At 55.8% G+C, this 15,381-nt stretch overlaps 1 protein-coding gene across 2 annotated transcripts in view; it reads left to right on the top strand.

The window, feature by feature from the left end:
* Positions 1–15,381, top strand: part of ACSL6 (acyl-CoA synthetase long-chain family member 6) — a 65,456-nt gene that overhangs the window by 9,880 nt on the left and 40,195 nt on the right. For both annotated transcript variants that reach the window (XM_018050725.1, XM_018050724.1), the window contains exons 2-8: positions 7,855–8,075; positions 11,139–11,253; positions 11,919–11,983; positions 12,262–12,363; positions 12,875–12,974; positions 13,572–13,750; positions 14,682–14,714. In XM_018050725.1, the coding sequence (XP_017906214.1) occupies positions 7,855–8,075; positions 11,139–11,253; positions 11,919–11,983; positions 12,262–12,363; positions 12,875–12,974; positions 13,572–13,750; positions 14,682–14,714 (815 nt within the window). The remainder of the gene's footprint in view (positions 1–7,854; positions 8,076–11,138; positions 11,254–11,918; positions 11,984–12,261; positions 12,364–12,874; positions 12,975–13,571; positions 13,751–14,681; positions 14,715–15,381) is intronic.

Below are 15,381 nucleotides of genomic sequence, written 5' to 3'. Positions count from 1 at the left end.
GGTTCGGCAGGTGAGCCACTCTGTAACCCAGCAACCCTGAATCCTGGGCCTGTGTCTCATGGGGGATCATGCAGTGGGCCTCACCTAGCAATTCCCAGCTTGGGGAGGCCCTCGGCCCTGTGTCTGCCCCAGTCGTCTGTGGTCCTGTGAGTCTAATTAAAACCCAGGAGGAAGGCGGCCCCTCTCTCAGCACATAGCTTGAATGCCTGTGTGGACGGGGAGGGTACCGGGCTGGGGGAGAGTTGTTGTGTCTTCGTCTCAACAGACCAGGCCACCGAGGTGGGATGGTGAGGTTTGTGCTTCTCTTGACCTGGCTCCTGGGCCATGTGCTTTCTGGGTCAGCACTGCTGGGCCAGGACTCCCCGCCTTTGGCACCCCGTGTGGTTTTCTGTCAGCCAGGACCGGGGTTCTGTCCACTGAACTTTCTGCCCCAGAAGCTACCCTGAGAAGCATCAAAGGAGGCTTTCACCTTAAAGATATCTCTGAAAATGTGCATAGATAAGTAAGGGTCCCCCCCAGGAAAGAAGAGAAAAGGGCTTTGGGGGCTAGGGGTGGTTCCTCAGGCATTTGTACATTTTAGAGCTCCCTGCAGGTGGGGGTTGCCAGAGCCTGGGGCCTGGGAGCCAGGTTCCAGGTAAGGGCTGCTGAGTCAGGAAGCTCTCCACGCAGCCCTTCCCCCAATAGTGGGGCCAGCAGGGGAAGCCGAATCAGCTCCAGGGAAGGTGTTGCAAGGCCTGCAGGCACTAGAGTTTCCAGGCAGGCTGAGCCCATAGCTCTCAAGAGGGAGCTCAGAGTGCTGTGCTGCGAGCTGAGGAGGTGGACGGTGTTGGGAAGGCCCTGTTCTGAAAAATTCAGAAGCACCGAGTGTGAGTAGGGCTTGAGGGTGGTGCGGTGGGTCCTTTGGGCCAGACCTGCCTTTTACTGTCCGGCAGTGGCCCTGTCACATCTTGGCTTGGGAAGGAAGAGTGAAAAAGGCTGTAGCTGATCCCCACCCCCACTCCTTCCCCTGTGAAGAAAACTTGCAGGATTGAGGCCCTGCACATCCTGGGACTTCACTGTCCCAGGCTGCCTGCCAAAGGTGTTGAGGGAGTTTCGGGGCTCAGCTTTGGTTTCAGCAGGCCAAGGTGTGGATTCTGGCTCCAGGGTGGCCACCCACTCCTCCTCTGCCCCCCACCCCACACCAGCAAACTGGGAAAGCATCTCAGGGCAGGCCTTGAGAAGGGGCTGGTGTGCTGCTGTGCTGGGGTCTCGTGGGGAAGCTCGGCCATTATCTTTTACCTGCCAATACTGGTATTTGGTCTGGAGTGTCCCCACTGCCCAGAACGTCTCTAAGCAAATGTTTTTTTCTGGGACTGTGCCTAATCTCTTTCCTCTCCCCCAAGTAGACTGGGTGTGACCTGGTGGGGGTGGAGGCAGCCCCTGGAAGGAGCTGGAGGAGATTCCTGGGCAATGGTGCAGGCTTCCCTCTGCCAGGAGATCTGGCATCCCCTCCCCGACTCCCACTGTTTCCCACCGCCCCCACCGCTCTTGCTGCCTGCAGGCCCCCAGCCCACGGCTGAGGGCCTGGCCACAGATAGATGTGTAAGAAGACTTGTCCTTAAGCAACCCTTCTGACAAACCGCTCTCTAGAACTGAAGACAGGGTGGAGGTGGGGAGAAGCAGAGGGGTATAATCTGAGGCTCTTGGCAACCTGGCAGAATGGGGGTTAAGGCTGGGGTGCTTGCCTCTGAGCTGATCTGAGCCAATGCTGCCCTGCATGCAGATTGGGGGTGGGGGGCAGCGGAGGCCTTGAGGGGCCATCAGCTCCCCATAGACTGTTCTGCACCCCGTCCCCTACCAGACCCACTGCCACAGCTGCTGGGGAGCCTCTGCCACCACTCCTAGAGCTCCCACCACCAGCTGGCTCCTCAGAGCAGGCATTTGTTGCCATCAGCCCTCCCCAGGAGGGCAGACTTGGGGCAGGGCCTTCAGCACCTTTGTGTTTTGATCAAGATGTGGTAAGTGCTCCCCAACCCCACATACCCTTTATAAAGGGAGACTGGTACTGGCGGGACCAGCTCGCTGCCTGCCCAGTGCCAGGAGCCTGCTGGAAAGGTAGGGTGTGAATGCATGTCATTCTCCAGGTTGTCTTTGAGCCCTTTCGTTTGGCAGAGACAGAGTAATTGCTTGAGCTAGCTTCTGTCTATTGAATATTTCCTTTCGATGCACCGGGCACTATAGTCTCTGTCCACGAGAATTTTTGAAAGAGGCACAGGGGTAAAGTGACTTGTCTGAGGTCATACAGCTATCAGTATGAGTCAGGACTTGGACCCAGTCAGTCCAGCACCAGAACTCTCCTATGGGCCTTTTTCCTGGCTTGTTTGCAGGAGCCCTGGACCCTAGGAATTTATAATTTTGTTTCAGAGCCCTTCACTGGGAGTTAAGGAAGTCCTTTAATGATCTCCTGGCTTGCCTTGTGCATCCCCATTTCTGAAGCCCTCAGAGGTTTGTATAAACCCATTGCACGGACCACCCCCCCTCCCGCCCCCGACCTGCCTCCAGGCAGATATAGAGGGAAGCCAATGTGTTTCTAAGGGGAAGGAAGAATCTGAGGATCATGGAGGGTCTCAGTACCAGGGTGCTGACTTCGAAGTTTTGTCCTCAGGTAGGAGGGAGCCAGGTAACGTTTTTGAGCATTGGCACGATTTGGTCATATTTGTGTATCAGGAACATAACTCTGGTGTCGGTGTAAACACTGCACAGAGCAGGGTGGCTTGTGGGGAGACTGGTGTGGGAGTCTGGGCTGCACTTGGTGATGGCTGGACCAGACCAGGCTGAGGGGAGGGGGAGGGTAGCAGGGTGGGAAGGAGTGGTCAGATTTGGGAGATGTTTAGGAAGCAGTCCTGACAGAGCCATCTTCCCAGATCGTGAAAGTCTAGAGTACTGGGGTGGGGTTAGGAAGCTGGACCAGCAGAGGGCTCTTGGAGTGGAGCCATGGGTTTGGGGGTCATCTGCACTGGAAATGGGCCCTGGGGCTCTGCCTCTGCCACCTTGAAGTCAGAATGCTTCCGACCAGGGTCCCCTTCCTCCTACTCTCTCTCTTTCCTGGGTTTTAACAGCTGTGCCTCTCACTCCCCACTGTCCATGGGGGTGAGGAGGGGCCTGGTGCCACTACTTGGTATTCTGAACTGGAGAAGGAGGCATAGGATATGCGGAAGGAGAGGAGGCTAGTTGATGCTGAGGGCTGGGAACCCTTGCCAGGTGAATATTTACAAACACAGCTGCTCTCTTGGCAACACCAGCACCACCGCTGATTCCCTTAGCTGCTGTCCGCCTCCCCCACGCCCCCTACCCATGCCCAATGCTGCTGCAACCACAAGAGCCTCCTGGGGACAGGGAATGAGGCACCAATGGCTCAGACCCCAGGGACCACCAAGTGCTACACCAGCTTGACAGAGAAGGAGCAGAGGTCAAAAGAGGCCAAGGCCATATTAAGTAATGAGATGAGACCAGACTCCCAGGCCCTGCCTCAAGCCAAAAGCCTGGTGACACAGGCTGGCTCTGAGGTCCGTGTCCTTAGAGGACCTGAATTTGCAGCTCTCCCCTCTGGTGGGTCCCGATCTGAAGCATTCTCAGGGCATGTGAAAGCACCTCTGACTATCTGAGATTGGTGAGCCTGCAGGAATGACACCCTCTGGTCGCTGCCCAGCCAGGAAGTGGCACAGGCCCAGCCTTAGCACTATAGGACCTGAAGTCACTTGAATTGCCTCCGTAGGGTGGGCACCTGAGTGGGAGCCTGGGGAGGAGTGGGTGGCCAAGCCCTTTTCCCACCACCCTCCAGCGTCCCAGGCTAGTGGGCTTCCTGGAAGGGAACCCAACTGTGGGAAAATGGCAAGTTCGTAATGTGAGGCCAAGAGGGAGCACCCCCCTATAGTGTGTGCATGGTGACATGCAAGTGGCTGGCCTGGCTGGCTTGCTCCCTGCTTACAGGCTCCGGTGGTCATGTGCTGCCCCCTACCCACCCCCCGACCTGGGCTTGGACTCTTCTGACCAGGTCTGAAGCTGGTTTTCTGTGGATTTGCATGCAGAGTCGCTTCAGTTGTGTCTGACTGTTTGTGCCTCTATGGACTTCCGCCTATCAGGCTCCTCTGTCCATGGGATTCTCCAGGCAAGAATACTAGAGTGGGTTGCCACGCCCTCCTCCAGGGGATCTTCCCAACGCAGGGGTTGAAGCCACGTCTTACATCTGCCTGCATTGGCAGGTGGATTCTCTACTGCCAGTGCCTCCTGGGAAGCCCTTTCTGTGTGTTCAGCACTGTCGCAGAGGAGAGCACGAGTTGTGGGTGTGGGCAGCACAGCGTAGGCCGGCGTTGGGGTGGCAGTGCATGGCAAGGCGGTGGTTTAGAGGCTGTGGTCATCTGGGGCTCAGGTCCTGGCTCCCCTGCTCGCTTACTGCACCTGTCAATGGCAGGTAACTTCTTCGGTGGAGTCTCTGTGTCTCCACCTCATAAGGAGTCATGAGGACCGAGCGGTGCAGTGTGGAGGTGTGGACTCCTGGGTATACCAACATTTCAGGGAGTTTACGCAGGTTCTGTTTTTCCCTCTCCTGGGGTCTGTGGTGCTTTGGTGATGACTGAAAGCTTGGCACATCCAGGAAACCAGCCTCAGACTTGTGGCCCTGGACCTCGTACCAGAGTTCAAGGGCTCCAGACTTCTTTCCTGGGTATAATATTTAGTTTGCTAAGTGCTCCGTGGTCTCCCTCAGCTCTAGCCTTTGCATATTTGCTTCCCTCTGCTTGGGACACCTTTCTTCTTTATCCTTCAATCTCGGCATCAGTGCTACTTCCTACAGGAAGTCTGCCCTCACTCTCTGGACCTGAGTTGGGCATCTTTTCTGGTGCCCTATGTCTGATCACAGCCCAAACTGCCCTCACAGCACTGTCCATTCCCTTTTGGATCTCCCTGATGAGACTGCGGCAGGCCCACATCTGGCTTGGCCCTGTGCCTAGCACTGAACTAGATCAGAGTGGGGCCGTATGAGGGTCTGCTAGGTGAGTGGGTGGGTAGATGGGTAAGTGAATGGACGGCTTAGGCATTCTTTTCTGTGCTCTGTGACAGCCCCAGCATTGCAACCGATGCCCACGTTTGGCTGCAGCCTGGGGCCTGCAAGGAACTGCCAAGGGCCAGAGACTGGTGGTAGTAAGGCATGTGTGTGTGTTAGTTGCTTAGTCATGTCCGACTCTTTGCAGCCCCATAGACCACAGCCCACCAGGCCCCTCTGTCCATGGGATTCTCCAGGCAAGGACACTGGAGGTAGTAAGGCATACTTCCAGGGTTTTCTCTGAAACTTTTGGGACTGCATAGTTGAGCCCCAGGGCTGGACAGGGACTTCTTGAGCCTTGCCTTCCCAGCCGATGGAGTCAGTTGAGTCTGCTGCTATCATTCAGCTCTCAGAGCTCACCCAAGGAGCTAGCGGACATATCTAGATTTTCCACTATGTAGTGAGTCATTTTTTATCTGATGGACCTGGCTGTAACTTAGTCTCTTATTTGCAGCTTAAGGAAGTAAATATCCTAAGAAAGCCAGCTGGCCTCCTGCCCAGGGTCCTCCTCAGAGCAATTTTCCTTAGTGGATTTACCTTGGTCCATAGCCTGTCCTCTGCGTTGCTGACGCAGAACCTTAATTTCTCCAGTTTGCCAGCAGTTATTTGTTCCTGTGGGGTGGCCCCCAAAACTGATCCAACTCAAGCAGGCTGCTGGTAAAACTGGATTTCTGGCTCAGGGACTCAGGACGCTCTGGCTAGGTAGGGGCTCGCTTCTCTCATCCAGACCCTGTGTGTGGTTGATGAGTATAACCTGGGCTCACACTGCCTGCCATGTCATCCATAGAGCATAAACTCCTGTGGGTCCACGTACCTGGTTTCAGACACCTGTGTCCAGTGTATTTCAGCCTGGGCTGAACAGCCTCCTTGTTCTGACAAGCATACCGCTGGCCATCTCTTTAGTCCCATCATGCCTCTAGCTACACCACACCCAGAATGAGGAGCTTTACATGCATGAGTGATACTGTCCCCATTTTAAAGATGGGGAAGGAGAGGTCCAGAGAAGTGAGGTGTGCTCAACCTAGCATAGCTCACAAGTGAAGGAGAAGGGACTTGGACTCTGGAGCTTTGCCCAGTTCCTCTGCAGTGACTTTGCACAGCATTGACCTCATCTTTGGTGTGGTGATGTTTAGCACAGATGCCATTTGTTGGAACTTCAGCAGCTCTCTCCTCTCCTTGGGGTCAAGCATTCGCGATTTGGCTCATATCCTGTGGCTGCAGAGTAGCTGCTGTTGGCCTTTCTCATTCTTTCCCAAGAAGGGAAACAACAGTCGTGCATCCAGAGATGGGGTGAAGGGCCAGTGCATGGCAGCCAGGCGCCCATACAGCCCTCCCTGAGCTGCAGACCATAGATGGCATACAGCACTCCTAGCTCTGGGCCCTCCAGGTAGGCAGGGACACAAGAAAGCCCCTGTGGGGGCAGAGTGTCCAACACCTGGCCCACCCTTGCTGCCTTCCTCAGGCCTGGGCGAAGTGCAGACCCCTGAGCCCAGCTAGCCATGTGCATGTCTTGCCAGCGTTACTTCACCTAGCAGTTAACAGGAGGGCCTGGTAGCACTCGGGGGCTTCCCTTTTTGAACCAAATTAAGCCCCCAGTGATGGTCACAGAAAAGCCCCCACTGGCCACCTTAGGGCATCCTCCGTGTGCCCCTAGTAGGCCCACAGTGTCCACTAGGACCGCATGCTTTATCCCATCGTGGCACCCTGACCACCATATGCAGTGTCACGAGGGATGCTTTGGAGGGATCCAGCACGTTGCTGAACCCTTTCTCTCTGAGCCTTCATTCCTTTTCCTTCCCACCAGCTTAACTCTCGCTCCCTCTCTGTTGCCTCCTTTCTCCTCTGAACATTAGCAGATGGGATCCCAGGGAGCACAGCACAGGGCCGTTGTTCATGGCGGGCCACCTCTTCCTCCAGCCATTGGCTTCTTGGTCCGTGGTGGTGCAGAGCCGCAGTGTGTAGTGGTCAGCAGTCCGGGGCTGGAGAGCCGGGTCCGCACCTCAGCCTGGCTGCTCTTGGGAGCACTGCCGTTCCGAAGAAAGTTGGCCCCAGTATCACCTCTGCCCCTGGCAGGCCTTTGGTTATAGCTTCTCTTCAAGGAGAGCCCCCTCGTGGGTCTGAGGGGACTCTGCTGTGTGTTGTGCACTGAACCCTCGCCTTCTGCTTCACTCCCCTCACATCTGTCGGGGCTGCTCTGTGGGCCCTGCCCCCTCACCTTCTCTGTGTCCCTCAGGGTGAGAGCCGGGTGTTGGCAGCTTTGAGGTGGCGTGAAAGGCGTCTGCATCCTTTCACCCCAACTCCTCCTGGGCACGGTGCCAGGCACATCTGCTGCCCCTCCATCCAGTCCACACCGCGGGAGCAAGGATAAGCAAGATGCTGTGACCACACAGGAGAGGCAGTACACCCAGGCGCTGGGGCTCCGGAGGCATTAACTCCAGAGCTGTCAGAGCACGCTCTACCCCTGGGAGATGCGGAAGCACATGTCAGGCATGGCCCAGGGCCTGAGCATATGTTTCTCAGGAGAGCTGGGCCGGATGTCCGACTGTCTGGTATGGCTGCTAAGGGCTTCTGGCCTGTCACCAGGAAGGGCCCTTCCTGGCATCCAGCTCCTAGTATATGCTGTGCTGCTCCAGGAGACTGCACATCTCACCACGCTCGGGGCCTGGCCAGGATCAGCGTGTGGCTTCTGACTCAAGTGGGAGGAGAGGCCCCAGACCGCCCCTCCCTTGCCTCCTGCCAGGCCGCCTCCCTCACCTGCCTCTCGTTCCCCGCAGAGTTCTTCCTCTCACTTCTGGAGAAGATGCAGGCTCAGGAGATCCTGAGGATGCTGCGGCTGCCCGAGCTGGGTGACTTGAGCCAGTTTTTCCGCAGCCTCTCGGCCACCACCCTCGTGAGTATGGGTGCGCTAGCCGCCATCCTCGCCTACTGGTTCACTCACCGACCGAAGGCCTTACAGCCACCTTGCAATCTCCTGATGCAGTCAGAGGAGGTGGAGGTGAGCAGCGTGTGAGCAGCTGGGCTGTGGGAAGTAGTGGGCAGGGGACAGGCGTCTTGAAGGTAGAACCCAAACTTGTGGCTTATTTGACCTCAGATGGCCCAGAGAATCTTGGTTTCTTCCCTGGGCAGCCAGCCAGGAAGCTCTGAAGCGGCCCTGGACAGGCTCTCCTACCAGATGCGCCTTCTGCCTCTCCCAGGAGCCGACACCCGGCTGGAGACTGACCTTGGCCCTTGCCCTGGGCCTCTGGTTGGCCGGAGACTGACCTTGGCCCTTGCTCTGGGCCTCTGGTTTGCCTGCTTCTTGGGGAGGGGGCCTTGGCTTATGGTTGCCTCAGTAGGAGGCCTAAGCATGTTCTCAAGGAGGTGCTGGGTAAATTTCCTCCCAGATTCTCCCTGTGCCCAACCCTGGTCTGGAGCTGGGACCCAGAGGGGCCTGACCGCAGGGCCCTGCCCTTCCAGAGCACACAACTCACAGGCAGAGCCACTGAGGGAAGAAGGGATGGCGGCCCGACCTGGTCAAGGGGTTTCAGGCTCAGTCTAGAAGGACCTGTAAGATTTGTTTCTTAAGTTTATGGAATTTATTTTGCTTTTTAAAAAATCTTTGAAAGTAAAAGTGTTAGTGACTCAGTTGTATTTGACTCATTGTGACTGTCCATGGGATTCTCCAGGCAAGAATACTGGAGTGGGTTGCTAGGCCCTCCTCCAGAGGATCTTCTTTTAGTTATTTTGAATAGTTAGTGTATTCATACAGTTCAAAAGCAACCAAAGAACATAGAATGATAAGCTTCCACCTTCTTCCCCTTTCCTCCCAGTTCTGTTCACCTGAGAACTGTGTTAGCTGTTGTCCACAAGCAAACGTATAGACATCTGCCTATGTTTTAAAATGATAATACACCACATATACCATGCAACACCTTGCTTTTGCTCTTGACGGTATATCTTGTAGGTACTGATCATAAGCATGACAGAGTTTTGCCTGGTGGGAGAGGGCACAGGCCGAGATAGGAGTGGGACCTGTAGAGCATTTTTCCAGAAAATGCTTTGGAAATGTGTGCAGAGGTGCAGGTGTGTGACTGCGACCTGGTGGTTTTGGGAAGTGGCGATTCACATGGTGTGGCTGGGAGGTGGGGAAGGGCTGTGGGTATATAACTTAGTTGCCTGTGGTGACCAGCAGTTCTGGATTCGCAGCCCAGCTGTGCCTCTTACTAGCCTTGTGGTCCTTGGCAGTTTTTTTTTTTTATAAACTCTCTGAGCCTGTTTCCTCATGTGTCAAGTGGGCAATAGAAAGAGAACCTGCCTCCTAACGTTATGGTAAGGATTTGGTGAGATGACGCAGAGGAAGCACTAAGATGAATTAACCCACCTGGAGAGGCCAGCAAGGACAAAGCCCCATGAACTGGAGAGGGACTCTTGGAGTGGACAGCCTGGATCTATTTGCGGTTTTCAGTAGTAGGAGAGACGGCCATTTTTGCTGTGGCTTTGCAGGGGCCATGTGTGGGGAGGCACCTGGGGCTTCTGGGCTTAGAGGTGACAGTGATCTGGATGCGGACAGGTTGAGGGCCAGAGAATGAGTCCCTCATGGGTCTGGCGGGGAGGACAGGTCATGGGCACAGCCAAGGCCTCTCTTCCTGGGAGGGTGGTGCCCTCCCTTGCCTCATCGTCCAGGAGTGCAGGAATCCAGAGCGACTATAGTGAAGGAGGCGAGGAGAGAGTGGTAGGAGGTGAGATGAGAGAGGTAAGAGGGATCCAGATCATAGAGGGCCTGGTAGCATTTACTCTTGTGTGCTACCTGGTAGGGAATGATTCAGATCATGTCTCTTACCCTGGCTTAAAATCCTTCCCAGCTCCCCACTGCCCTCCACCTAAAGCTGAAGTGCCTCGCCTTGATCTGCTGCCTCTCTGGACCCCTCCATTTACCACTTGGAGTGGCATGAGTTGCCTCCAGCCCCCAGGTGCCCTCCTGCCCCAAGTGTGTGCACTTGTTGCCTCTGGTGAGACTGTCAGTCCTTGTTCCTCATTCTGCCCAGTAAACCCCTTGGTATCCTTTAAAACCCAGCTCAGCAGCCACACTCTGACACACCTGCCCACGCGAGCTCCTTCTGTCCCTGGCACACAGTCCCTTGCTTCATCATTTCTGTCCCCCCGAGTGCTCACCAGGTCTGATTGTGTCGGGCCCCAGATTCCCACACAGGTCCTCCATGGGCCTGGTGCTCAGGAGGCACTGGCCAAACAGAACTGTCCACTGCAAAACAGCTGAGTGCTGCCTGTGGTTTAGAGTCCGGCTGTTTGCTTTGTAGCTCTCACACTGTTCCTCAGACTTGGTGTTCCAAGAGGTAGCGGACTGTGGGCCAGCCCAGCACAGCCCAAACAGTGCTCAGAGAAGAGTTGGAGCAGTGATTCTGGAGAGTACTGGGCTTGGGAGCCTGAGGAGGGGGTGGCACGAGGAAGGGGAAGAGGCAGGAGAAGCCCAGCTCCTTTCCCAGCCCCCAGCACACGTGGCGTTTGCTGCCTTCCCACGCGATTCACCGAAGGTCCGGGCTGTTCCCTTCACAGCCTTCTAGGCCTCTTTTCCCGGGAAAGTACCTGCAGTGGGTTCTCAGGCTAATCACACTGTTACGTGAGTGATGGATGGCAGCCATGCTTCTTCACCCACATGCATGGCAGCAGTACCTGGGCAGGTTGGTCCTGAGGCCTGACTCCAGCCAGCATCCACCACTCTGTTGTATGAGTGGACCATGGGTGTGTGTGCACAGTAACTAACGATCATGGGCAGTTAGTGTGCGCTGACCTGGTGTGTGGGTGCTGTGTGTGCCTGTGTAGGAGACCACTATACTGGACCCTTGGGCATGAGCTGCCTGTCACAGTGTGTACAAGCCGTGTGTCCATGAACGTGTGTAGAGGTTGTGTGTGTACAGCCCGGGTGTGTGTAGGCCATGTGGGTGAGTGCGCACAAAGCGTGTCCCGGTTCCAGCCATGTGGCCCAGGTGTGCACCCACACTGTGCATGACCCTGTCCTCTCCTGACACCCCGCCTGCCTCTCCGTTCTGTGCTTGGTTCGTAGGGCAGTGGAGGGGCCCGGCGATCCGTAATAGGGGATAGCCAGCAGCTGTTCACCCACTACTATGACGACGCCAGGACCATGTACGAGGTGTTCCGCCGTGGGCTTAGGATCTCAGGTGAGAGGGGCCGTGGGAGTATGGAAGGGTTGTGGCAGGGGTTGAGCAGGTGCGAGGGTGGGAGTGAGTAAGTGTGGTTCCAGGGGTGCGGTGGGTGAGGCGTTCTCAGGGTCAGGAGAGAGAAGCCATTCTTAGCCCTCCTGCCACCCAGTCACACAGATAACTGCTAATGCGGTCAAGGGCTGACCTCAGCTTTTGTCCAGCCCTGGAACTGCTGACCTTAAGCTGTCTCTTAGCACATCCTCCCTGTCTCCCATTGGCAGCCCCTGGTGAGCCTTGAACTACCAGGCTACTGGCAGGCATGGTTCTGAACCCAACTTCCAGGAGGTCTGGGTGAAGGGAGTTGTCACAGAGAGGCAAAGCGCCACCTCTGCCCAGTGGCCCCCGGGTCTGCGTGTCCTCCTGGGGCTGCATCACACAGGTCACGGTGGGAACTAACTGGCATTGTGTCAGTTCCCATTCCTGGGCCTCCCTGATCTCCCTGGGGAGATGCCATGCTTGTGTACTTCAGGCCTTGTTGCACTTCAGCAGGTTTAGACAGGCAGGTGGGGCCCATGGACCGCCTCCCAGGGTGGGAGGTTCATCCAGGTGTCTACTGAGTGGGTGCAGGTGGCACTGCCACCCTGCCCTCCTCCCTGGCACGAGGTCTGTTTATCTCTCTGCAGGGAATGGACCCTGTCTTGGCTTCAGGAATCCCAAGCAGCCTTATCAGTGGCTGTCCTACCAGGAGGTGAGTAATAGAAGACAGCCCCCACCCTGTCTACCTACACAGACCTGGCGCTTGGAACGAGGTGGGAGGGTGGGTTTGGGGGCACCCTGGAGGGTCTCAGTTACTTTTTCTTTGTCTGGCCTGTCTGTCAAACTCCTGGCAGCAATCTTTCAAGACTTCCAACACACCTGAGTAGGGAGTTGGGGAGCTCCCTCAGACCATAGAAATCCCACCTGCACTTCTCCCTTCCCTGCTGAAGAACCCTTGCTTTCCCTTCACTGCTCTGTGTCTCTGTGCAGGTGGCCGACAGGGCTGAATTTCTAGGGTCTGGACTTCTCCAGCACAATTGTAAACCATGTACAGATCAGTTTATTGGCGTTTTTGCACAAAATCGACCAGAGGTGAGCATCAGCCTTAACTGGTTTTAGAGGCATCAGTGAAATACAGGATTGGGTACCATAGGATAGCCCAGCTCCCACTGCCTGAAGGGACTGGGGCAAGAGGAAAAATGGAGATCCTTCATCCATGCCATCTCTCACTCCTTTGGCATTGCCCCTAATCGGGGTGGACATTTCAGCCAAGCTCCATCCACACCCAACCCAGCTGCACAAACAGCTGACTCCCTGAGCCATGGGAGAGAAAGGACCTGGGGAAGAAGCCTGTACAAACCCCGGAGGTGGGCTTGGGGTAATTTGGAGTCCATGATCCCCTGGAGCAAGCGTGGACTAGAAGGCTGTGGGTGAGCAGGCACAGCTCATTAGCTACATGGGACCCTTGCCTTGTGTACAGGGCCAGAACAGAGCACTCTTGTCACAGGGCCCCAAGCAAGGATCCTGGTTGCCTGGGCTGAGGGCAGTGCAGCCCTGCTATCTGCTCTGTGCTCCCCCGACCCCACCCCACTTCTCTCCACAGTGGATCATCGCGGAGCTTGCCTGTTACACATACTCTATGGTGGTGGTCCCTCTATATGATACCCTGGGCCCTGGGGCAGTCCGCTACATCATCAACACAGGTGAGCCCAGCTGCCCCTCCTGCCCCTGGTGCCAGTCCCACTTCCCCTTCCCAGCCTTCAGCTTATGCTGACTGTCTGACACTAGTAAGCACTTTGCTGCCATTCTCAGAGAGCACTGGGGGCTTCCGTTTTGGCCCTTGAATTGGCTTCCTGAGTCCCCAGCTGGACTTTACCTGAAGGCTCCTTCCACACAGTAGGGCTGCCAAGAAGGAGCTTCCACACCAGCCCCCAACGTAGGCTGCCAACCCTCTGAGTTCCCTTCAGCTTAAGGCAGGTGTTTGGGGTGTGATCAGTATCTTAGACCAGCGATGATAGTAGCTGAACCTGGACAAAAAGGAATGTTTGGAATCTACCCCAGGGAATCTCTTGAGGGTAGATTTCAAGCATTCCTTCTAAGAGATTTCCTGCCCTCGGCTTCATCCAGGCTCTGGGCAGTTTTCCTCTGGAAACATGTCCCATGTGACCTGTCATACGTGTTCATTTACACACAAGCTTGTCTTGTGGCAAACACAGCCCGTGGTGGTTCTACTTGGCACATGCTGCCCGCAGTCACAGCCTGTGCCTGCACAGCCTGACTCTCCCTGACAACCCCTACAGCTGACATCAGCACCGTGATCGTGGATAAACCTCAGAAAGCTGTGGTTCTCCTGGAGCACGTGGAGAGGAAGGAGACGCCGGGGCTCAAGCTCATCATCCTCATGGAGCCATTCGAGGAGGCCCTGAAAGACAGAGGGCAAGAGTGTGGGGTGGTCATTAAGTCCATGCAGGATGTGGAGGTGAGGGTCTGCTTCTGGGCTGTTTCCTGGGCCACAGCTAGTTGGCCCCTGAGCCAGAGCTGCTGGTTATCTGCCCATCTTATGACCCTGGGATGGATGTCTGAGGCCATCAGGATGTTTCATGTGCCAGGGTTCAAACAGGGGAGGCTTCCCGGGGGCTGGTGCTGGGTAGTAGACTTGGTCCCCGCTGGCATCCTCTTTGGTATGGGCTCAGCTGGTTGGCACAGTTAATGACACACGTGCCAGTAGGTGATGGTAGTGCCAGCTTGCCCCAGGGCTTCTCCCACAGCCTCTGGAGTCTCCTCATTTCCTGCTAACGGCTAGCCTGTCTGAGCTGGAGGACTATAGTAAACTGGAGTCCTGAAGAGGTTCCCGTAGATGTCTCCCAGGCCACCAGCAGCCAACAGAGCTGGTTTCCTTTGCATGGCCTCCCCAGAGACAGCGGGCTGGTGGCAGCCAGTGGCCTGCCGGAGTGACACAGGGCATCCTGCAGGGCCTTGGGCCTTACTCAGTAGAAGCTGACCCCCACTGTGTCCTAGACCCGTGGGCCTTCCAGTTCTCTGCCTGTTTCCCTGTGTGCTATTGAATGCCTGTGCCCTGCCATGGTTTTAGGGGTCACACCTAAGCTGGTAGCCCCAATCTGCCCCTCCAGCCCTGACCACGTAGCAGGAGGCCCAGGCCACCTAGCCACTCCATCTTGATGTACCGTGCACCCCTCAGGCCATCTCCCCGTTGTGCATGTATACAGTGAGCTGCAGAGCCCTGTGTGTGATGTGGGGTGGCCAGAGCCTGGGTGTGTATCTTTGTATTCCCTGAATTGGGAATCTTGGACTCTGGGCTTGGTGCAGGGTCAAGGCATACTGTGTTTATTTATTTATCTTTTTTTGATTAGAACTTTTGAGCATTTAAAATCAATGTTTTCCTCTTTCAGGACTGTGGCCAGCAGAATCACTGTGATCCTGTGGTAAGCTCATTTTCCAGCAGGTCTTGATTGAGCAAAATGGTGCCCAGGGCACATCCTTACAGACCTTCCTCACCATGCACAAGGCTTGGTAGAGAGGCCAGAGTAGCACCCCCGTGTTAATAAGCAACTGAGGAAATGTCCATTTCCTTGGGTGCTGAGGACTTCTGTGAGTGAGGATCCAGAGAGGGACCTGGAACAGGAGTTGGATGTTCGGGAAAGAGGAAAAAGGGCAGCCAATCCCTTGGGTCTCCAGTAACTTTCTTTGGGTGACCTGATGTTTTCCCTTTCAATGTAGTGAACTCTCCAGAGAATGGGATGGACAGGAGCAGCAACAGAACCGGAAGTGGATGCCTTGTGGCATCTGCTGTCTTTGTTCATCTTTGCTCTCTGAACTTTTCTGAGTGTCATCCCCAAGTGATCCTGCCTGAGCTGGAATCACCAGTGAGGGTCACTACCCTCTGGGGGGGCCGTGTGGGGACTTTCAGCTTCCTAACCAGGCCCTTACCTCCAGCCCCCTCTGCAGCTCAGCCCTTCCCACTCACTTCACCACCCTGTGAGCCTTCTCATGCACAGGCAGCAGCAGGTCACATCCCTCTTCCCAGGGCCCTTACCTTCCCTGTAGCTCCTGATATGTTCCTACCTCTACACGCTGTGCCCCTCCCACTAG

This window comes from Capra hircus, chromosome 7 (genome assembly GCF_001704415.2).
Source record: "Capra hircus breed San Clemente chromosome 7, ASM170441v1, whole genome shotgun sequence".
Taxonomy (NCBI): Eukaryota; Metazoa; Chordata; class Mammalia; order Artiodactyla; family Bovidae; genus Capra; species Capra hircus.
Note: the sequence above shows the minus strand (reverse complement) of the source record. Positions and strands in the feature narration are given on the sequence as shown.